Source organism: Pongo abelii, chromosome 8 (genome assembly GCF_028885655.2).
Source record: "Pongo abelii isolate AG06213 chromosome 8, NHGRI_mPonAbe1-v2.0_pri, whole genome shotgun sequence".
Taxonomy (NCBI): Eukaryota; Metazoa; Chordata; class Mammalia; order Primates; family Hominidae; genus Pongo; species Pongo abelii.
This window is the reverse complement of record NC_071993.2, coordinates 70,111,792-70,135,816: the sequence shown is the minus strand read 5'-3', so window position 1 is coordinate 70,135,816 and position 24,025 is coordinate 70,111,792. Positions and strand designations below refer to the sequence as shown.

At 49.1% G+C, this 24,025-nt stretch overlaps 1 protein-coding gene across 2 annotated transcripts; it reads left to right on the top strand.

The window, feature by feature from the left end:
• Positions 1-11,039: 11,039 nt before the first annotated feature.
• Positions 11,040-19,345, top strand: PLAU (plasminogen activator, urokinase). 2 transcript variants are annotated; one of them, XM_024252942.3, is made up of 11 exons: positions 11,040-11,122; positions 13,345-13,432; positions 13,860-13,887; positions 14,034-14,141; positions 14,763-14,937; positions 15,129-15,220; positions 15,378-15,597; positions 15,819-15,967; positions 16,615-16,755; positions 17,086-17,234; positions 18,234-19,345. In XM_024252942.3, exons 2-11 carry the CDS (start codon positions 13,376-13,378, stop codon positions 18,408-18,410), a joined length of 1,296 nt encoding a protein of 431 aa, XP_024108710.2. In that variant the 5' UTR covers positions 11,040-11,122; positions 13,345-13,375; the 3' UTR covers positions 18,411-19,345.
• The last annotated feature ends 4,680 nt before the right edge of the window (positions 19,346-24,025 follow it).

Here is a 24,025-nt window from a genome sequence, read left to right as displayed (position 1 = left end):
TCCTCTCCATGGCCTTCTGATGTCAAGAGCAGGCCACGTCAAACCTGGCCCCCATGTCCATGTCAAAGCTGGCCCCCATGGGCTACAGACGTCCCAGGCTTTGCTTCAGCCCAGGCCTCACCCCTTTGCTTACAAGTACCTGATGAAAATTTCTTTTTCTTTTAGCTGATTCTGTCTTCTGTGAAAGCAGGTGGAAAAGACGTTCTGCTGCATTCCACAGAAGGGAAAACAGGCATATGGAGGGAAGTGACTCAGCCAGGTTCATGGATGGAGTCAGCCACCAAGCCAGGAATGGAGCTCTGTCCTCTGACTCTGAAACCACAGCCTTCACCACGGCAGTCACTCCTTTCCTCAAGAGGAAGCTTCAGCTCATGCTCGCAGATATGGCCTTTGGACTCAACAGGTGCTACTGGCATTGGGCAGTGGGGCTTTCTACCCCCGGTTCTTCCCACTCCAATCCAGACTACTGGCCTTCAAATATGGATTTCATGGTACAGCCCTTTAAAGAAACTTTCTAAGACTCTTCCTTTTTTTTTTTTTTTAGACAGAGTCTTGCTCTGTTTCCCAGGCTGAAGTGCAGTGGCACCATCTCAGCTCATTGCAACCTCCGCCTCCCCGTTTCAAGTAATTCTCATGTCTCAGCCTCCCAAGTAGCTGGGAATACAGCCACCTGCCACCATGGCTGGCTAATTTTTTGTATTTTTAGTAGAGATGGGGTTTCACCATGTTGGTCAGGCTGGTCTCGAGCTCCTGACCTCAGGTGATCTGCCTGCCTTGGCCTCCCACAGTGCTGGGATTATAGGCATGAGCTACCGTGCCTGGCCTTGAAGACTCTTTCTAAAGCAAAGCACATGACTTTCCAAGTTTGGAAAATCAAAAGCCCCTAAAGATAGGAAAGATGACAGCTGTACAAGTCCTCATGCCTTCCCTTGCATTCTCACTTCCTCTCTCGGAGTCCTCTCATTTCAATTCCCAATTCCATCACTGCACCAAGCTTCTGGGGTTCATGCCCCCACAGCCCAAGCACAGACAAATTTCAAATCACTGTCTTTTGCTTCCTATATTTCAACTGAGATTGATGGGGATTTTCAGTTTTACTAAACTTAAGCACACCCTTGCTCAAGAACCTGCAGTACCTTTCTGGAGTCTATGGAATCAAGTGCACACTTCTAGCTGCAGTAAGACCTTTTATAATCTGACCTCACTCTATTTGTACTTAGCTCTCATGCAATATAAACCTTCCCTAATCAAGCCAGACTTCTCACTGCTTGTGCATACATCTACACACACACACACACACACACACACACACACACAAAGATACTTAAATACATACAGGTTTATTCTCCACAACATGTAAAAATGTTTATTCCTAGCTCCTGTCTCTTTCCAGGGGTCTTACCTGGAATTCTTGTTTCCTGCCCTCTGCCAATCCCAACCTCACCCATCTTTTAAGATTTGTTCATGGGTGAGCACGGTGGCTCACACCTGTAATCCCAGCACTTTGGGAGGCTGAGGTGGGTGAATTACTTGAGGTCAGGAGTTTGAGACCAGCCTGGCCAACATGGTGAATCCCCTGTCTCTACTAAAAATACAAAAATAGGCTGGATGTGGTGGTGTAAGCCTGTAACTCCAGCTACTCTGGAGGCTGAGGCAGGAGAAATGCTTGAACCTGGAGGTGGAGGTTGCAGTGAGCTGAGATCATGCTACTGCACTCCAGCCTGGGCGACAGAGCAAGACTCTGTCTCAAAAAAAAAAAAAAAGATTTGTTCAGGAAGCCAGGCACGGTGGTTCATGCCTATAATCCCAGCACTTTGAGAGGCCAAGGTGGGCAGATTGCTTGAGCTCAGGAGTTCAAGACCAGCCTGGGCAACATGGTGAAACCCCTTGGTCTCTACCAAAAATAGAAAAACTAGCCAGGTATGGTGGTGGATGCCTGTAGTCCCAGCTACTCAAGAGGCTAAGCAGGAGAATTGCTTGATCCTGGGAGGCAGAGGTTGCAATGAGCCAAGATAGCACCATTGCACACCAACCTGGGTGACAGTGTGAGACCCTGTTCCCCTCCCCCCACAAAAAAAAGATTAGTTCGGGAAATCTCTAACTTTAGTGTCTCCAGTCTCTAAACTTCTGCTGCGTTTGTGGCTGATAGGCTGCTTAATGATTAACAACTTTTACAAAAATCTTGGTAAAAATTACATAATATTTACCATCTTTACAATTTTTTTATGTGTGCAGTTCAGTAGTGTTTAGTACATTTCGCTTGTTGTGCAACCAATCTCCAGAACTTTTTTTTTTTTTAAGACGGGGTCTCACTCTGCCTCCCAAAGTGCTGGGATTACAGGCGTGAGCCACCGCATCTGGTCCAGAACTTTTACATTTTGTAAAACTGAAGCTGTATACCCACCCATTGAACAATAACTCATCGTTTCCCCCTTCCTCAGCCTCTGGCAACCACCATTCTACTTTCTGTTTGTATGAATTTGACTATTATATAAAATATAAGTAGATTTAAGTGGAATTATACAGTATTTGCCTTTTTGTGACTGGCTTATTTCACTTACTATGCTGTCTTCAGGGTTTATTGAAGTTTTAGCATGTGATAGGATTTCCTTCCTTTTTAAGACTGACTAATATTCCATGTGTAGATATGCTGCATTTTGTTTATCCATTTATCTTCGTGGACATTTGGGTTGTTTCCCCCTCTTGGCTATTGTGAACAGTGCTGCTATGAACAAAGGTATGCAAATCTCTCATCAAGACCCTGCTTTTACTTATATATCTAGAAGTGGAGTTGCTGGATCATCTGGTAGTTCTGATTTTTTGAGGAACTGCCATATATCAGCTGCACAATTTTACAATCCCACCAACAGTGCACAAGGATTCCACTCTCTCCACATTGTCACCAACACTTGTTATTTTCTGTTTATTTTTTTCTTTATAGTTGCCATCCTGTTTAAAGACTTTTTCATTGTTTCATGTAAATTCATTTTGTCTTCCTAACAGATTTCAGGTGTCTTCAGGGCAGGAATCTTGCCCTGTTCTCCTGTGTACCCTCAGTGCCTAGCACAGTATGAGGCATGTCCTTAGGTGTCTGAAGGTCCTTTCTGGTTGATTGGATGAAATGAACAGTTTGAGTTGAGCTTAATCCTTTTGAGAACTTAGGGTAGAATTCCCTTTAGAAACAGAACAAGCTGACTGCTATGATACAGACTGAATGAATCTTCAGGACACTGCTGCACTGTGGAGCAAAGTCTGCGTGGGGACAGTGTCCCTGTCGCTTCCTCTTTGACTGAAGATGCAATATTGTGGTCATCACACAAGCTGCTGGGTCTACTCTCCCTGCAAAGCATAATGCTCTGGAAACCCAATTCTATGCAGGTAGAACCAGAAGACCTTAAAAATAAAAACAAAACCAAAAACTGACCTTGAGAAGCTCAGAGGAGGGCCAGTACGGGAACTGAGAGGAAACATCACAGATAGACAGATACTAGTAGGTACAGCTATTCTCAACTCTGCTTTGTTCTAATTGCTACTTAATTTCCCTTCGTCTTCCCGAGGTCTTGGGGAGCCAATTTTTTATTCACTGCTATGACTTTGAGGGTTCCTCTGGGTCTCCAAGCTCTTTTTTTTTTTTTTTTTTTTTTTGGAGACAGTCTCACTATGTCACCCAGGCTAGAGTGCAATGGCATGCTCTTGGCTCACTGCAACCTCTGCCTTCCGGGTTCAAGCAATTCTTGTGCCTCAGCCTCCTAAGTAGCTGGGACTACAGACGCATACCACCATGCCCAGCTGATTTTTTTTTTTTTTTAATTTTAGTAGAGACAGGGTTTCACCATGTTGCCCAGGTGGTCTTGAACTCCTGAGCTCAGGCGATCCACCTGCCTTGGCCTCCCAAAGTGCTAGGATTACAGTTGAGCCACTGCACCTGGCCTCCAAGCTCTTTTAGTCTATGTGGAAAAGTCCCTCCATTTAGCCATTTGTTTGGCATTTAAAAAATAAAACTATCACTTGGAATCTAAAAAAAGAACAAGGACAAAAGTGCTGAAGCAATTAACTTTCTGAGAACAGATTCTCTAGAAAAGTCGCCTCGGGGTGGCTTGGTTGGCACAAGGCTCTCAGGTATACATCCCTTTCCTTGATTCATCCCTGTCTGGGGAATGCTGCCCAAAGACCTGCCTTGTAGTCCCGGGCCATCCCCACCTCTGTGTTCTCCTCCGGCCCCCATCTCAAAGGATGGGGTTGAAGTAGAAGCCCCAGTAGATAGACAGTTTGTAGTTTAGTTGGGTGAAAAAAATAAAACAACACTCCCTAGATATATGATGCATTGGCTGACATTTTCCCCACTTGTTTGGTGATGAGAATCCTCTGGGTCACCTATTAAGGTTCCTTCAGATTCCCTCCTATCAGATTCCTTCACTTGAGGCCAGGAGTTCAAGACCAGCCTGGACAACATAGAGAGACCTCATCTCTACAAAAATTAAAAAATTAGCAGGGCATAATGGCGCATACCTGTGGTCCCAGCTACTAGGGAGGCTGAGGTAGGGGGACTGCTTGAGCCTAGGGGTTTAAGGCTGCAGCAAGGTATGATTGCATCACTGCACTCTAGTCTGGGTAACAGACTGACACCCTGTCTCTCTTTAAAAACAATCAGATTTCTAGGCCCCATCTAAAGAATCAGAATTTACAAAGGGGTAACCTGAAAATCTGTACTTCTTCAACCTTCAAGCCAGGTGACTCATCATCAGACAAGTTTGGCAACAATAACATTACTGAGTATTTATTATTTCAGACACCTGGATCTACTCAACAAGGCTTTTTTTTTTTTTTTTCTTTTTTCCCCTTCAAGGAAGGGTAAAGAGACAACGCCATCTTAGTGATGATTATCAACACAGGCTTTGGAGCAGGAAACCTGGGTTTGACTTGTCAGGTATTGGCTGTGTGATCTTGGGCAAGTTATTTAACCTCTCAGTGCCTCAGTTTCTTTATCCATAAAGTGGGGATGATATTGCATCTCCTTCATTGAGGACAAATGAAATAATGTATACAGAACTGTTAGCCCAGTGCCTGCTAAATAAAAGCCATGGTCAATAAATAGATGCTATTGTTATTTCCCCATAGAAGAACCCTAGAGTATCCCCATCATATAAATATGGGTGAATAATTGTGGAAAAGGAAGACTGGCTATGGGTGGTTCCAGGGGCCCACACAGATATATAAGCACAGCCAGAAGGCCCAGTGATCACTACTCTGACTAGACCCAGCAGACACAACTGTGGCTGGCTACATTAGACAAATGGAAGAACACTTTAATCAAAGTCTGGTTCGAGGTGGGCAGGCAGAAATCAAGGCAGACATGACTTGGACGGACATCTGGAGCTATCCTGGGATGTCACCATGGGTTAGAAGTAGGAAGATTCCCAGTTATAAGGACAAGCACCTCCACTTGCCTGATTGAATTTGATACCGTGTCATAGTTCTCCAAACCCTGGAGTCAACCAGGTCTGCATGTGAGTCTCAGTGCTTCCATTTCCCTGGAGTTTAACCTTGTGGAAATTGCTTAAGCCCAGTGAACCTTCATTTTCTCATCCATAAAATGGTGACATTAATAGTACCTTCCCTAAAGGTGTTAAGATGTAAAAAGAAAATGAATGTAATGCAAATAAAAGTTGGTTATTATTATTATTATCTATCTTTAACAAGGGATGAATTGTAAGATTGTATTGTCCCCTTGGAGACAACAGACTTCTTTTTTATTTTTATTTTTTGAGATAGGGTCTCATTGCCCAGGCTGGAGTGCAGTGGTGTGATCAAGGTTCATCGCCACCTCAACCTCCCAAGCTCAAGTAATCCTCCCACCTCAGCCTTCTGAGTAGTTGGGACCACAGGTGTGTGCCACCACGTCTGGCTAATTTTTAAAAAATATTTTATAGAGATGAGGTCTCACTATGTTGCCCAAACTGGTCTGATACTCCTGGGCTCAAGCCATCCTCCCGCCTCGGCCTCCCACAATGTTGAGATTACAGGTGTGAGCCACTGCATCTGGCACTCTTCCTTTTCTTTAGTCCCTGCCACATTCCCCACCATCACTGTCTCCAGAGTAAACAAGGAACACCCATGTAGGAGATTACCCACATACTGTTCCTCCCACTCACTCTGCACACACACCTGCCTCCAGGGATCCCTGCTCCCTCTTCCCACAGATATGCATACATTTAGTCCTCTAGCAGCCTTCTCAAAGGAGACTGTCCCCTCTGCAGGATGTGGCTGCCTCCAAACCCTCCTCAGAGGCTCAGCAAACCAGAGAAAAGAAGCACCTTCTGCAGGAGGGTAGGCGAGACAGATTGAGGATGGGGATGGATGGTGATCGGGAAAAGGGAGGAGCTGAGGATTCAGAATAAGAAAGGAGAGGGTGGAAATGTGTCATGAAGTTCCTCAAAATCTGTGAATCCTGAATCTCATCATTTTTAGTGAATAAACTCAGATGATTCACTTCCCTTCATTAGCCTCTATTTTCCTCTCTGTGTAATGGAAGGGGAAGTGCTTGCTTTGAGGACAGAGATGCATATAGAATCCAGCATATAGAATCCAGCTTGGGAGAGCCATGAACGTGTGGAATTAGACATCATATGGGTTATGAATATTATGTTAGTTTTCTTCTGAATAGGATTTTTTCAGTATTTCAGCTTCTGGCTGAACATATATCCCTAAATATTATTGACTTTTTGGCAGTCTTCAGCAAGCCCACCATTTGCTGGTTAGTCATCCCAGTCCTTTGTTCCTGGGCATGCCCCTTTGCTTCTAGTTAAGCATCTATTGCCACCCAACATGGTAACCTGAACTCTGAGCAGAAGTTTTAGGACCAGGGCCTAACTTTGGTTCCCGGTGAGGGGCTCAGAATCCAGAAGGTCTGGTAAGCCATGACCAACACTACTTTTTTTTTTTTTATGGAGTCTCGCTTTGTCACCCAGGCTGGAGTGCAGTGGCCGGATCTCGGCTCACTGCACCTCTGCCTCCCGGGTTCAAGCGAGTCTTCCGCCTCAGCCTCCTGAGGAGATGGGATTACAGGCGTGAGACACCACACTGGCTAATGTTTGTATTTTTAGTAGAGACGGGGTTTCACCATGTTGGCCAGGCCAGTCTCGAACTCCTGACCTCAAGTGATCCAGCCACCTCAGCCTCCCAAAGTGCTGGGATTACAGGCGTGAGCCACCGCACCTGGCAAACTACTTTAAAGCAGTAAGTTCCTGACTTAGGTAATAACTGGGTTTGGGTCAGGGAGGGACAAAGAAAAATTTGGCCAAGACTCATGACATACATGCAGAAGTCTGAGCTGACTGGCCTGGGTAGGCCTAGGAAGCAGGCCAGAGCTGGTAAGGCAGAAAAAGAGTAAGGAAGATTAGGGGGGTCATAGCCTGATGCTGGAGGGACCAGCTTTAGTTCCCCTTTCATGGTGCTACTGACGACAGTGTAACCTCAGGGTTCAGCCCCTGGACTCTTTGCTTTCCATGAGTAAGGAAGCAAGAATGCTGCCTCCCTCCACCCCTTCCACAGCCCGCTGGGGGCCTGCAGCTCCAGCAATCCCCCTATCATGTTACAGGCCCAAAAGCGGCTTTCAGTGCCTGCTGTGGCCGGCCGGCTTCACCCTTCATGCTAGACACTCAGGAAGAAGGGGTCCCTAGACTCAAGGAAGCTATGTGACCAGCATTCCGTACCTCCTTCCCAGAACTGCTGAAGAGTCCGTCTGCCCCGTGTGTAGGAGGGAAAGAGGCGCTTCAGGCCACACAGGGACACAGACAAGAGGGAGAGGGAGTAAGCATAGGCAATGTGGGAGTGAACAGCACATGCAGCTGTGGGCCCAGCTGCCTGGTTGCTGGGAACTGCTGGCCAAGGATACAGCATCCCCATTAGCCTGGAATCCTGGAAAGGACTCCAGCCTGACTTGGTCTTCTGAGTCAATCCAGCCACAGTCAAAAAGGGGAGGCAGGCACTCGATGTAGGAATTATAGTTTACACAGTTCCTCTTCCTATCTCTAGCATCCAGAACTGTGCCCAGCACACAGTAGGTCCATGATAAATATGGAATGAATGAATACTTTCACATGAATGCATGATCTCAGCCAATCTGCAGAGTGAGGCACAGGCTGGACAGCTGTTGCTTCATTTTGCAGATGGGAGAACTAGATAAAAGAGTTAAGCATAATACCAGCACTTTGGGAGGCCAAGGGAGGTGGATCACCTGAGGTCAGGAGTTCGAGACCAGCCTGGACAAAATAGTGAAACCCCATCTCTACTAAAACTATAAAATTAGCCCGGCATGGTGGCAGACACCTGTAATCCCAGCTACTTGGGAGGCTGAGGCAGGAGAATTGCTTGAACCCAGAAGGTGGAGGGTGCAGTGAGCCAAGATTGTACCATTGCACTCCAGCCTGGGTGACAAGAGCGAGACTCCATGTCAAAAAAAAAAAGAGTTAAGCAACTTGCCTAAGATCATTCAACTTTGATGTAGCAGACTGAAGGCTAGACACTGTGGTCTTTCTATAGTGCCATGCTGAGCATTCTTCATATACAACACAGAATTGCATCCTATGACTCCATGGGAACTTCCTTTTGGGTCAGAAAATAGTCCTTAGGGGCTGAGTTTCCTGGACTTAGTCTCAGGGCCAGGTTTGGATACCCTGCCCCTCCCTGCGCATCTGGCATCAGCCTTCCCTTTTATGAGAATCTCCTGGAAAGGGCTTCTCCATCAGTCTGTGTTGCCACATCTGACTCAGGAGCTCTGTACCCTTGAGACACAGAGGCAGGGGTTGGTGGCTTCACTCTAGGAGTCAGGAAAAGAATGAAATCATACACATTCAGTTCCTTATTCTCTTACCCTCAACAGAAATTTCAGACAGCCTAGACCACAGAGGCAGTTCTTGGAATTCAGGCAAACAACTAATTTGTATTACAGCGGGTGCAGCTTAAGAGCTCAGAGTCCATAGTATGAGCAGTCTTTCTGGAAGGAGGTTTCCAAAGTCAGGAGGAGGGCTCCCCTGAGCTGGATCATCTTAGCTCACTGGCCCCTCCCTTCACAGCGTTCTGTCTTTTATGGAGACAGTGAGGTATAGCGCATAGGAACAAGGATCAGAAGACGCTGGGTTTTAGTGCTGGCTTTGCCGCTCATCAACTGTGTATCTTCTCTCCACTTCATTTTCCATATGTGCAAAATGGGAACAACAATACCAGTCTATATCACAAAGCAGTTATGAGTTTAAAGAGAAATGGTTTACATTAATGTGCCTTGAAGCACAAGACAGAAATACAATATCAAAAATATGGCTGGGGCCGGGCGCGGTGGCTCACGCCTGTAATCCCAGCACTTTGGGAGGCCGAGGCGGGCGGATCACGAGGTCAGGAGATCGAGACCATCCTGGCTAACACGGTGAAACCCCATCTCTACTAAAAATACAAAAAATTAGCCAGGCGTGGTGGCAGGTGCCTGTAGTCCCAGCTAGTCAGGAGGCTGAGGCAGGAGAATGGCGTGAACCCACGAGGCAGAGCTTGCAGTGAGCTGAGATCACGCCACTGCACTCCAGCCTCGGTGACAGAGCGAGACTCTGTCTCAAAAAAAAAAAATATGGCTGGGCGTGGTGGCTCATGCCTGTAATCCCAGCACTTTGGAAGGCTGGGGCAGGAGGATCACCTCACGTCAGGAGTTTGAGACCAGCCTGACCAAGATGGTGAAACACCGTCTTTACTAAAAATACAAAAAAAATTAGCTGGGCGTTGTGGTGCATGCCTGTAATCCCAGCTACTCGGGAGGCTGAGGCAGGAGAATCGCTTGAACCCTGGAGGTGGTGGTCACAGTGAGCCGAGATTGCACTATTGCACTCCAGTCTAGGTGACAAGAGTGAAACTCCGTCTCAAAAAAAAAAGGGCATGCCTGTAGTGGCTCATGCCTATAATCCCAGCACTTTGGGAGGCAGAGGTGGATGGATTGCTTGAGCTCAGGAGCTTGAGATCAGCATGGACAACATAGTGAGACCCCGTCTCTACAAAAAATACAAAAATTAGCTGGGTGCAGTGGCTCACGCCTATAATCCTAGCACTTTGGGAGGTTGAGGTGGGTGGATTGCTTGAATCCAGGAGCTCCAGACCAGCCTGGGCAACATGGCAAAACCCTGTCTCTACTAAAAATACAAAAATATTAGCCAGGCGTGGTTGCACATGCCTATAGTCCCAGCTATTCGGGAGGCTGAAGTGGAAGGATCACCTGAGCTTGGGGAGGTCAAGGCTGCAGTGAGCCAAAATTGTGCCACTGAACTCCAGCCTGGACAATCAGAGTGAGACCCTGTCTAAAAAAAAAAAAAAAAAAAAAAAAGCTGGGTATGATCACACATACCTGTAGTCCCAGCTACTCAGGAGGATCACTTATAAGCTGGGAAGTGGAGGCTGCAGTGAGCCACGATCATATCACTGTACTCTTGCCTGGGTGACAGAATGAGACTCTGTTTCAAAAAAAAAGTACAAGCTGGTACTATTTTTTAAATGACAAGAAAAAAAAGAGGAGGGAAATTTCCAGGGTGCCCCAAAGCTCTTGTTCCTACTCATTCATTAATTCAGTCACAATAAAGCACCTACGTGAATAAGGCACGTACCAAGTGCTGAGGGAGAGACAAAGATATTTAAGATGTGATCTTTGCTCTCAAATGACTGAAAGTCACTGGGCACAGTGGCTCCTGCCTGTAATACCAGCACTTTGGAAGGATGAGGTGGGAGGACCCCTTGAACTCAGAAGCCTAGCAAAACCTTCTCTTTAAAAAAAAAAAAAAAGAACTTTGCACAAAGATTTCAGAGAGTGCTAAAGATTAGCGCATGGATAAGGAAGTTCTGTGAAGAGTTGGAAGTGCTAGGTGAAGAGGTGGCAGCGGGGAGGAGGGGGCGGAAGGGGAGGAGAAAGGGTGTCACGCTTCATAACGGTCTCCAAACCTCTTTGTCCAGGAGGAAATGAAGTCATCTGCTCTCAACAATCAGCATGACAGCCTCCAGCCAAGTAATCTGGAGTCATGAGAGCTGCTAGGGGAGCAACATGAATCATGACGGCCCCTGGGAATTTCCTGATAACTAACCTAGCAGTTTCGGGGTAAGTCCTCAGGCTGCAACATCTCTGTTTACGTTCTGGTCACGTTTATTTACAATTAATGGGTTCTCAAATGCAAACAAAACTGACCACAGTCTTCTAGAGGAAGTAGCAAGGTTGGCTCTGAGGTCTATAGCATCTCTGACTCAGTCTGTCCCCTGGAATGCTGGCAGCTCAACAAGCACAGAAGTCTCTCCAGAAGACAGTGGGTCATCTGCCTCCCAAAAGCTGAAAGGCTAACTTGTACTTTCCCCAGCCGGCAGCTGGCATCCTGAGCCCTCGGCTGGGGCAGAGCAAAGGAGCCTTCCTCCTTCCTACCTTCCTGGCACTCTCCCTGCCTTCCTTCTGTCACTCTCAAGTGGACCCAGACCCAAGGTCCAGATTTGCAAGGCAGGAAAATGCTGCAGGCCTAGGCTGGGAAAGGGACCAAAGCCCCTAGTGGATTGCTGGGACTCAGCCTCCTCCCTCTCACTAAGAACGCGAGTCCTACTGGGTTCAAAATGACCCCAAGCCCTGGTTCCTGACACTAGGGGAAAGAGATGGGGGTGACAGAATCACAGAATCCCTGCTATGTTCCTCCAAGTGTGCCCAGAGATGCGTGTGTGTGTGTATACACAAATGTCTGCTTATCCTCAGGCAGGAAGGGTGGATGGAATCATTTACACATGGTCTGTTTTTCTGGAGGACAATTTTATTTGATAAACAATTGTTTCTATCTGAATAGAATAAACAAGGCTCTATGATGAAGTAAAACACTAAATACACATGCATTAAAAAATGTGTAATTATCTTTTTGGAATGGGCTATACAGGGATGTGCTTTTTAAAATGTTAAGAGTGTAAAATGACAAACAGTGAAAAATAAATCTTCCTCTTATTTTGTCCTCCAGTCTCCCAATTCCTCTACTCAGAGGTGAGAACAGAACTTCCACACCCTCCAAAACCTCCACAGTTAACTGTCTACATGTTTCCATTGTCTTTACTTTTATTCTTGCCTGCACAAATAAATGAATTGCTCATTATGGAAACTTCCCAAAAGACCCGTTAACACTTCAATAGGAAGCACCAACAGTTTATGCCCTAGGACTTTGTTCCCACAATCCTGTAACATCATATCACGACACCTAACCCAATCCTTATCAAGCCCTGTCAAAAACGGACTTTAAACCAAGCTGCAAATTTTCAGTAATCTGGCCTTGCCTTTCCCCCTCTGATAGCACCATCAAACAAACTCCCTTACTGCCGAAAGCAATAAGCCCGGCTTTGTTCCATCCACTGGTTGTGTTGGTGATATCTGGGGACTGCCACTGAACAGAGGCACAGAAGAAGCCCCTACAGGCAGGGGTTTTTGTGTCTGTGTTTCTGGGAGAGTATGTCTCGTACATTTGTCGCGTTGATGAAGACTTCACAGCTCCATCAGCTGCGGGCAAGGGGGTTTGAGGCAGTCTTAGGCAAGTTGGGGCCCAGCGGGGAGAGGTTGGAGAAGAACTGATTAGAGGACCCCAGGAGGCTTCAGAGCTGGGCGAGTAGAGAGTCTCCCGTGCGCCTTCTCTCCTCTTTGCAATTCGGGGACTCCTTGCACTGGGGCAGGCCCCCGGCCAGGTGCATAGGAGGAAGCACGGAGAATTTACAAGCCTCTCGATTCCTCAGTCCAGACGCTGTTGGGTCCCCTCCGCTGGAGATCGCGCTGCCCCCAAATCTTTGTGAGCGTTGCGGAAGCACGCGGGGTCCGGGTCGCCGAGCGCTGCAAGGCAGGGGAGGGAGCCCGGCGGGAGAGGGCGGGGCGGCGCCGGGGCGGGCCTTGATATAGAGCAGGCGCCGCGGGTCGCAGCACAGTGTGGAGACCGCAGCCCTAGATCCCGGGCCAGGGTCCACCTGTCCCCGCAGCGCCGGCTCGTGCCCTCCTGCCTCAGCCACCGGTGAGTGCTGCGGTCCTGAGATCCCCGGGCCGGATGCGCGGCGGCCCCAGCTCCCGAGCGTCTGCCTACCCCGCCCTGGGCTGCCCGGGCTCCCCGGGCTCCCCGGCGGCTGCACGCAGTCACGGCGCCCCGTCCCAGGCGTCCCCCGCGGGTGCCGGTCCAGGCTGCCCGGGAGTCCGGAGCCCAGAGAGGAGAGAGACAGCTGGGGAGCTTGGTCACCGCGGGCACCTCCCCTGCGCTGCAGTCGCCCGCCTGGCCTGCCTTCCCGCTCCTCCGCCTCTTGCCCTGACTTCTCCTTCCCTTGCAGAGCCGCCGTCTAGCGCCCCGACCTCGCCACTATGAGAGCCCTGCTGGCGCGCCTGCTTCTCTGCGTCCTGGTCGTGAGCGACTCCAAAGTGAGTGCGCTCTTGCTTTAACTGATGCTGCCCAAGGACCTCTGATCAGCACCAGGGGAGAGGAGGGGCTGCTCAGGGAGCGGGGGTCCTCCGAATTACATCCACAGCAGGGCCAGGCTCTCCCCAGGAAATGGGACAGGGTGGCAGCGGAGGCTTGAGAACCACGGGGGCTGGCACTGGCTGGCAAGGGAGGAAGAGGCCGCCGGGACTGCCCCAGCCTGCGGGCATCTGGTAGATGAAGCTTGCTTGGGTCAATCCATTTCTCCTGGCTGGAAACCCATGGTCTTCCATTGAGAACTAGATACGAACAGGGTGAGGCGAGAGGGAGAGGGAAGAGTGGGTTTTAGGATTGGGGCCAGTTTACCCTCACCCTGGAGTCCCTGGAGCATGGGACCTTTGATGAAGCCTCCTCCCGAATCTCTTCCAGGGCAGCAATGAACTTCATCAAGTTCCATGTGAGTATCCACCCCTACAACAGCTGGCTGCACAGACATGTTGGGAAGGCTTCAGGGGACATCCCCTCCCTGCCCTCTGCTGCAGGGCTGCCCCAGACCTTACCACTTCCACTCCCCCTCGCTTACCCCCCCTTTGTTCTCTCCAGCGAACTGTGACTGTCTAAATGGAGGAACATGTGTGTCCAACAAGTACTTCTCCAACATTCACTGGTGCAACTGCCCAAAGAAATTCGGAGGGCAGCACTGTGAAATAGGTATGGGGATCTCCACTGCAACTGGGAGGGAGGGGGTACCAGAAATTTGGGGACAGGGAGGGATGGGTGGGAGGCAAGAGCAGGCAGGAGTTAGGAGCTGGAGGTAGGGTGGGTGACATCTTCATCCCTATGTGACAGGCATAAGCACACACACGCTCATGAAACAGTGGCCACACAAATGTGAGGTGGGGTTGGAAGGAGACCCTGTCCACTCTTCTGGCAGGTCTGAAACCACACCTTTAAAATGTCCGTTGGCAGCCGGGCATGGTGGCTCACACTTGTAATCTCAGCATTTTGGGAGGTCAAGGTGAGTGGATCATTTGAGGTCAGGAGTTCAAGACCAGCCTGGACAAAATGGTGTAACCCTGCCTCTACTAAAAATGCAAAAATCAGCCCGGCATGGTGGTGGATGCCTGTAGTCCCAGCTACTTAGGAGGCTGAGGCAGGAAAATCGCTTGAACCTAGGAGGCAGGGATCTCAGTGAGCTGAGATCACACCACTGCACTCCAACTGGGCGACAGAGCGAGACTCCATCTCAAAAAAAAAAAAAAAAAAAAAAAAAAAGCTAGTTGGAATGTTCTTCTCTTTCTCATATTCTCTCATCCTCCTGTACCCTTGTAGATAAGTCAAAAACCTGCTATGAGGGGAATGGTCACTTTTACCGAGGAAAGGCCAGCACTGACACCATGGGCCGGCCCTGCCTGGCCTGGAACTCTGCCACTGTCCTTCAGCAAACATACCATGCCCACAGATCTGATGCTCTTCAGCTGGGCCTGGGGAAACACAATTACTGCAGGTGAGGTGGGGGCAACAAGGACCAAGAGCCCTCCCTACAGCTTCCCAGAAACCTTGTTACCATCTCCTTTTCCCAGAGGGCCAGCCATAGCAGGAGAGAAGCGCGGCCTCTGGTTGAGTCTTCCCTGAGGGGAGGAGGCAAGGAAGGCCCTCTGGGTTGGAATGACATCCCCTATCTTTCTTTGTTGCCAGGAACCCAGACAACCGGTGGCGACCCTGGTGCTATGTGCAGGTGGGCCTAAAGCCGCTTGTCCAAGAGTGCATGGTGCATGACTGCGCAGATGGTGAGCATCACTGACCTGCTGATGACAGTGGGGTGGAAGGGGACAAACTCGCATGTCCCCTTATTCCATCACAGGAGGACTGAGGAGGTGGGGGGCACCCAAGAGGGATGCTTTCTCCTACCTGCCTCCCTAAGACATCCCTCTGTTTGTCCTCCAGGAAAAAAGCCCTCCTCTCCTCCAGAAGAATTAAAATTTCAGTGTGGCCAAAAGACTCTGAGGCCCCGCTTTAAGATTGTTGGGGGAGAATTCACCACCATCGAGAACCAGCCCTGGTTTGCGGCCATCTACAGGAGGCACCGGGGGGGCTCTGTCACCTATGTGTGTGGAGGCAGCCTCATCAGCCCTTGCTGGGTGGTCAGCGCCACACACTGCTTCATGTACGGCCCTGGGTTTCTCCTCTTCAACTCTTCTGCCCCACCCCAAGCACATCCCTTTCTCCTTCCCAGCAAAGGGTTCTGCCTCATTTCTCCCTCATCTGCCCCTCTCCATGCAGCCTGTGGCCTTGCGGACAAGTCACGCTTTGAGGCCTCTAGGGAGGGAAGGAAGAAGTGGCAGATTTCATGGGACTAAGCTGTTTGATGGGTTTCTTCTCCCACAGTGATTACCCAAAGAAGGAGGACTACATCGTCTACCTGGGTCGCTCAAGGCTTAACTCCCACACGCAAGGGGAGATGAAGTTTGAGGTGGAAAACCTCATCCTACACAAGGACTACAGCGCTGACACGCTCGCTCACCACAACGACATTGGTGAGAGGGAACCCCGCGACTGCTGTGGCCATAATGGCTTGGGGAGAGTGGGACCCAGGGAGAGACCGGAGCTGAGGTTGAAGCTGCCCGGTGGGGCAGGGGTGGGGTGGGGGACCTTGAAGCCTCTATATACATGACAAAGGGAGTGGCAGGGAAGAGTTCCATGAAGTCTGAGGGGCCCGGTGCTCCCCTGGAGAGACCCTGAATCTCCCCAACAAGTAGCCTCTTGCGAGTGGAAACAGCCCTGTGGGTATATGGCTTGGGCTGGGAATTCCCTGTTTATATGAATTAGAAAAAGACACACCTTCCTTTGTGGGGTGCAGCCTCTGTCTGTGCTAGGATATAGAACTTGGAGAATGGAGCCTTGGGCTGGATTCCAGCCTAACTACCTCAGCCGGGAGTTTTTGCAGAAATGACCTGTACAGCTGTATGCAGCGGCTCTGGCCATCCAAGCCTTTTTCAACATCTGGAACAAAGCCCTTGGGGCACGGGGCAGGGGAGGTTTCCAGGTGATAAGCGACCAGCAGACCTCCCTGGATGACTGACCTAGGGATAGACATAGCTACTTCCTCAGCACTTGGAGGGGACAGATGGGGACCACCTAACCAGTAGTGATCTTTCTCCTCTGACCCTCTGTCCTCCCCCAGCCTTGCTGAAGATCCATTCCAAGGAGGGCAGGTGTGCGCAGCCATCCCGGACTATACAGACCATCTGCCTGCCCTCGATGTATAACGATCCCCCGTTTGGCACAAGCTGTGAGATCACTGGCTTTGGAAAAGAGAATTCTAGTAAGTGACAATTGGGACTTAGAAGGTCCTGAGGAGTGTTTTGACCTGAAAGTGAGCCCAGCATGATCAAGGGAAGACTGCAGAGTTAGAGGTGGGAGCACTGAGGAGGTGGCAGTTGGGTCCAGGGATGGATGAGGAGTGTTGTTTAGGGAGCGATAGGCTGCAAAGGTAAATAGATGGTAGGGGCTATAGGTGGAGTAAAGGCTCAGATTTGCATGGAAGAGAATAAGGGCCTTCCCTGGTAGAGATACTTTATGGTTCCCCTCCCTGGCAGACTCCCAGTGGACAGATAAATCTTGGTGCAAACGCCTCCCTGTTTTCTCCACCTAGCTGACTATCTCTATCCGGAGCAGCTGAAAATGACTGTTGTGAAGCTGATTTCCCACCGGGAGTGTCAGCAGCCCCACTACTACGGCTCTGAGGTCACCACCAAAATGCTGTGTGCTGCCGACCCACAGTGGAAAACAGATTCCTGCCAGGTGAGTGTTCCAAGCATCTCTCTCCACCTCTTCCATATCTCCCCAGAGCTCCTGGGCTTGTCCCAGCCAGCTTTAGTGTGTCTCTCTCTAGCCAAAGCCCTAAGTAGCCAGAACCAGGAGCTCAGGTCTTTGAGGGTTTAAACCAATCCTTATGTGTTTGCCAAACATTACAAAAAAATCCCAGCTCTGCGCAAGTCACTTCAGACTGGGGGCACGAGATCCTAGAAAGAGGAAACAGTAAAAGACAATGTAACTCAGTGCCCAGGGTGCGTTGTGAATGATAAATGATCAGGTGTTCAGGAGAGGGAGGTGAGTGCCAACCTGAGGGTCAGGGAGGGGAGGCTTTAAAGGAAATGTGACTTGATAGGCATTTGAAGAGGCAGAGGGAAGAAAGGAGGGTGTTTCAGCTGAAAGATACAAAACTGAGAAGGAGGCTGGCATATTCCGGGTGGGGAGGAGAACTAGGGTCTGGGAATGTGGATGGAATAGTGGCAGACGACAGGGCTTTTAAAGCCAAGCAGGGGATTTTAAACTTGATGTGGTAGAAAATGGGGCTGCGTCAGGCACAGTGGCTCACGCCTGTAATCCCAGCACTTTGGGAGGCCGAGGTGGGTGAATCACTTGAGGCCAGGAGTTTGAGACCAGCCTGGCCAACATGGTGAAACCCTGTGTCTACTAAAAATACAAAAAAAAAAAAAAAAAAAAATTAGCCAGGTGTGGTGGTGCATGCCTGTAATTCCAGCTAATCAGGAGGCTGAGACATGGGAATCACATGAGCACAGGAAGCAAGTTTGCAGTGAGCTGAGATCACATCATTGCATGCCAGCACGGGCAACAGAGCGAGATTCTGTCCTCCCCGCCAAAAAAGAAAGTAAATGGGAAGTCGCTAAGGACTTTGACTGGGAAACTCTTCCCTCTCTCTGATATGGTTGGGTAGTGGGATCAGAAATCCCCTCCTCACTTCTCCAGGGCTCATCTTTTGTGTCTTTGGCTTCACAGGGAGACTCAGGGGGACCCCTCGTCTGTTCCCTCCAAGGCCGCATGACTTTGACTGGAATTGTGAGCTGGGGCCGTGGATGTGCTCTGAAGGACAAGCCAGGCGTCTACACGAGAGTCTCATACTTCTTGCCCTGGATCCGCAGTCACACCAAGGAAGAGAATGGCCTAGCCCTCTGAGGGTCCCCAGGGAGGAAACGGGCACCACCCGCTTTCTTGCTGGCTGTCATTTTTGCAGTAGAGTCATCTCCATCAGCTGTAAGAAGAGACTGGGAAGATAGGCTCTGCACAGATGGATTTGCCCGTGCCACCCACCAGGGCGAACGACAATAGCTTTACCCTCAGGCATAGGCCTGGGTGCTGGCTGCCCAGACCCCTCTGGCCAGGATGGAGGGGTGGTCCTGACTCAACATGTTACTGACCAGCAACTTGTCTTTTTCTGGACTGAAGTCTGCAGGAGTTAAAAAGGGCGGAGCATCTCCTGTGCATGGGTGAAGGGAGAGCCAGCTCCCCCGACAGTGGGCATTTATGAGGCCCATGGTTGAGAAATGAATAATTTCCCAATTAGGAAGTGTAACAGCTGAGGTCTCTTGAGGGAGCTTAGCCAATGTGGGAGCAGCGGTTTGGGGAGCAGAGACACTAATGACTTCAGGGCAGGGCTCTGACATTCCATGAATGTATCAGGAAATATATATGTGTGTGTATGTTTGCACACTTGTGTGTGGGCTGTGAGTGTAAGTGTGAGTAAGAGCTGGTGTCTGACTGTAAGTCTAGATATTTCCTTAAATTGTGTGGACTGTGATGCCACACAGAGTGGTCTTTCTGGAGAGGTTATAGGTCACTCCTGGGGCCTCTTGGGTCCCCCACATGATAGTGCCTGGGAATGTATTATTCTGCAGCATGACCTGTGACCAGCACTGTCTCAGTTTCACTTTCACATAGATGTCCCTTTCTTGGCCAGTTATCCCTTCCTTTTAGCCTAGTTCATCCAATCCTCACTGGGTGGGGTGAGGACCACTCCTGTACACTGAATATTTATATTTCACTATTTTTATTTATATTTTTGTAATTTTAAATAAAAGTGATCAATAAAATGTGATTTTTCTGATTACAAATCTCCCTGGTGCTTGTATGGGAAGGAGTTGGAGTACATAAAAAGGAGAAAATAACAAAGATGGACTGCACCCCAGAGTTTCTTGTGGGACTGCATCTCTGGACTTAATGGAGCTTTGGGAGGTAGAGGTTAGGAGAGCTGTAGGACAGGGCCACCACAGCACTTAACGTATACAAAGTTTCCCCAAACCACAATCCCATGGCTGTGTAAGTAGTGTACAGGCTTAGTGTCAGCTCCCAATTGCCTCCTTAGCCTGATGCCTTTATGCAGTGCACATCTTATACAGCTGTACATGGTGGTCTTCTTTAGGGTTAACTCCACAACATTCTCTTCACTCTGCCCACAATCCTTGAGCTGACCTCAAGCAAGAAGAACACCTGTGGCCAGGTGTAGTGGCTCATGCCTGTAATCCCAACATTTTGAGAGGCTGAGGTGGGAGAATCGCTTGAGCCCAGGAGTTTGAGACCAGCCTGAGAAACTTAGGGAGACCCTGTCTCTGCAAAGAATAAAAAAATTAGCCAGGTGTGGTAGCACATATCTGTAGTCCTAGCTACTTGGGAGGCTGAGGCAGGAGGATCATAATAAGCCAAGGAGTTCAAGTTTACAGTCAGCTGATTGTGCCACTGCACTTCAGCCTAGGTGACAGAGCAAGACCCTGTCTCAAAAAAAAAAAAAAAAAAGAAGAAGAAGAAGAAGACCTGTAAGTGAAAATTGCTGGCCGAGCTCGGTGGCTCACGCCTGTAATCCAGCACTTTGGAAAGCCGAGGTGTGTGGATCACCTGAGGTCAGGAGTTTGAGACCAGCCTGACCAACATAGTGAAACCCCATCTCTACTAAAAATACAAAAAAATTAGCCGGGTGTAGGGGTGGGCGCCTGTAATCCAAGCTACTCGGGAGGCTGAGGCAGGAGAATCATTTGAACCCGGGAGGCAGAGGTTGCAGTGAGCCGAGATTGCGCCACTGCACTCCAGCCTGGGTGACAGAGGGAAGACTTCACCTCAAATAAATTAAAAAAAAAAAAAGAAAGAAAGAAAATTGCTTATCCAGAATGCCAGCTTGAGTCTGTGGCATTCAGGAAACAAAAAACATAATTTCTCATCATCTGTGTGTGGGACTGATGCTGGAATTTTCTCAGTGTGTTAACAGAGCTTGTGACCAGCAATTGCTATGCCTATGATTAGGGGGCCCAGAATCTCAAAGCTGGATGATGTCCTAATGGGGGTGACTATATATTTTGAACAAAACATCAAGTTCTGAAAAGCTGGGGTGTAGAAGGCAGGTTGGGAGATAATTGGGTATCAAAAATTAGAATTTCCAAGCTGTGTTAATGGGTTGGGGCAGTGTTTCTTAATCGAGTCATCTGAGGACCTTTTAAAATATGCACACCTACACTCCACCTGTAGAGATTGTGATTCAGGTCAGGGCTGGCTCCAGGTCTTGTGGTTTTAGAAAAGCTCCCTCAGTGTTACTGACATGCACCACTGATTGACAGCCTTTGGGTACAATTGGTCAGAATATATGAAGTGCCCAGAAAAATTCAAGATATGGTCAGCATGAGTTCTCTGCACGAACAGCCAGTTTTCTGCGTGGGGTTTGGTGGCACAAGGTCTCCTGGATTTCCTGGTTAAAGGCTTTCTGGACCGTGCTTCCCTAGAGGGCAAGAACTCCAAGTATTCGGCTTTTTCTTTTTTTTGAGGCAGGGTTTCACTCTGTCGCCCAGGCTGGAGTGCAGTGGCGCAATCTTAGCTCACTGCAGCTTCTGCCTCCCAGGTTCAAGCGATTCTCCTGCCTCCGCCTCCCAAGTAGCCGGGATTACAAGCATGCACTACCACTACCCAGCTCATTTTTGTGTTTTCGGTAGAGATGGGGTTTCACCGTGTTGGCCAGGCTGGTCTCAAACTCCCGACCTCAGGTGATCTGCCTGCCTTGGTCTCCCAAAGTACTGGGATTAGTATTCGGCTTTTGATCCCCATCATCTAGTGTGCTGTTTTACACAGGTTGATGCAGTAGTTTAGAGCACGGATTTTGGAGTCCGGTGGCCTGAACTACAATCTAACACCAGCTGTGTGACTTGAGAAGGATTATTAGCCTCTCTGCACCTAAGTTTCCTCATCTGTACAAAAGAGATGATACAATCTACCTCCCTGGGTTGTTATAAGGATTCATGAAGGCTGGACGCAGTGGCTCAGCCTGTAATCCCAATGCTTCAGGACGCCAAGGTGGCCGGATCACCTGAGGTCAGGAATTCGAGACCAGCCTGACCAACAAGGTGAAACCCTGTCTCTACTAAAAAAAAAACAAAAAACAAAAATTAGCCAGGCGTGGTGGCATATGCCTGTAATCCCAGCTACTTGGGAGTCTGAGGCACGAGAATTACTTGAACCTGGGAGGTGGAATTTGCAGTGAGCCGAGATCACACCACTGCACTCTATCCTGGGTAACAGAGCAAGACTTCGTCTCAACAACAACAAAAACAACAGAAAGGATTCATGAGTTCATAAGTACCTTAGCATAATACTGGCACCTAATAAAAGCATAAAAACGGTGGTTATTATTACAAAGCTAAGTAAATTCTTGTAGCATCAGATCAGATGGGAACCCTCTCCCTTCTCCCACCTCAGAACTGCACTATTTTGTGGGATTGGAAACCAGCTAGGAAGCTGCCCAAGCCGAGTGGCTGCTCAGTTTCTGCCTTCCCCTCAGGGTCCAAGAAAGATCTTGTTCAAACTTGAGAAGCTCCAGCATCAGGACTCAGAGACACTGAAAACAGGAAGTATGAGCCCTACTGGCAGGGTTAAGCAATGAGGCTGTTAACAATCTTCAGGCCATTTCCCAGCCAACACCCCGACCCCCAGCCAGCTGCTGTCTCTTTGCCTAATATTAGATCTCACCCCAGGCTAGCAGGCATCAGCCGCTTCTCCAGCAACCAGTTTCGCAGCTCCAGATTCTCACTCCAGAGACTGCCTCCTACTAGTGCCTCCATGATCAAGCACTATGCTTTTTCCGTTTTTTTTTTTTTTTTTTTTTTTTTTTTTTTTTTTTTGAGATGGAGTATTGCTCTGTCGCCCAGGCTGGAGTGCAGTGGTGTGATCTTGGCTCACTGCAACCTCCACCTCCCAGGTTCAAGTGATTCTCTTGCCTCAGGCTCCTGAATAGCTGGGATTACAGGCGCCCACCACCATGCCCGGCTACTTTTTGTATTTTTTTTAGTAGAGATGGGGTTTCACCATGTTGGCCAGGATGGTCTCGATTTCCTGACTTCGTGATCCGCCTGCCTCGGCCTCCCAAAATGTTGGGATTACAGACGTGAGCCACCGTGCCCGGCCTTTTTTTTTTTTTTTTTTTTTGAGTTGGAGTCTTGCTCTGTCCCCCAGTTTGGAGTGTAGTGGCTCAATCTCAGCTCACTGTGCAACCTCTGCCTCCCGGGTTCAAGCAGTTCTCCTGCCTCAGCCTCCCAAGTAGCTGAGATTACAGGCGCCCGCCACTACGCCTGGCTAATTTTTTGTACTTTCAATAGAGATGGGGTTTCACCATGTTGGCCAGGTTAGTCTCAAACTCCTAACCTCAAGTGATCCACCCACCTCAGCCTCCCAAAGTGCTGGGATTACAAGCATGAGCCACCATGCCAGACCAACACTGTGCTGAATTATTCATGTGTTGTCTGAATTAATCCTCCCAACAATCCTATGAGGAAGGTAGTATCATTAGCCCCATTTAACAGTATAGAAAATGGAGGCACAGACAGATTGAGTGACTTGCACGAGGCAATGCAGCTCCAAATGCAAAGAGTCAGGGTTCGAACCCAGGCAGCCATCTCCAGAGTCCTCATGTGCGGCACTAGGATTTATCACCTCTCAGGAGGGCCCAACTGGGGGAAAAGGAGAGCAGCCCCCCTTTCAAGCTTTCTACTTTATGGTTGCTGGGTTTCTAGGCAACATCTATCAGAATTTTTTTTTTTTTTTTTTTTTTTTTTGAGACAGAGTCTCACTCTGTTGCCAGGCTGGAGTGCAGTGGTGTAATCCTGGCTCACTGCAACCTCCGCCTCCCGAGTTCAAGTGATCCGCCTGCCTCAGCCTCCTGAGTAGCTGAGATTACAGGCACACGCCACCATGCCTGGCTAACTTTTGTATTTTTAGTAGAGACGGGGTTTCACCATGTTGGCCAGGATGGTCTCGGTCTCTTGACCTTGTGATCCACCCGCTTTGGCCTCCCAAAGTGCTGGGATTACAGGTGTAAGCCACCTGCCCGGCCCAGAATTTTTTTTTTTCTTCATACACAGTCTTGCTCTGTCGCCCAGGCTGGAGTGCAGTGGCCAATCTCGGCCCACTGCAACCTCTGCTTCCCAGGTTCAAGCAATTATCCTGCCTTAGCCTCCTGAGTAGCTGGGATTACAGGCATGCACCACCACACCCGGCTAATTTTTGTATTTTTAGTAGAGACGAGGGTTTCACCATGTTGACCAGGCTGGTCTCAAACTCCTGACCTTGTGGTTCACCCACCTCGGCCTCCCAAAGTGCTGGGATTACAGGCGTGAGCCACCGCGCCCAGCCTCGTCTATCAGAATTTTAATCCTCTCCTAAATAACAATTCTTTCCTCCTAGAAGATTCCCAGGCCAGGTGAGGAGACCACACTCAGCCATTGGTTTCAAAGTAAAACTTCACTGTTCTCACGGTAACCTCA

Excerpts from the sequence above, each read along its gene's own strand:
- PLAU (XM_024252942.3), top strand. The coding sequence starts at position 13,376 with ATGAGAGCCCTGCTGGCGCGCCTGCTTCTCTGCGTCCTGGTCGTGAGC. Across the intron at positions 13,433-13,859 it reads TGGTCGTGAGCGACTCCAAA|GGCAGCAATGAACTTCATCA; the intron begins GTGAGTGCGCTC and ends AATCTCTTCCAG. Across the intron at positions 15,221-15,377 it reads GGTGCATGACTGCGCAGATG|GAAAAAAGCCCTCCTCTCCT; the intron begins GTGAGCATCACT and ends TTTGTCCTCCAG.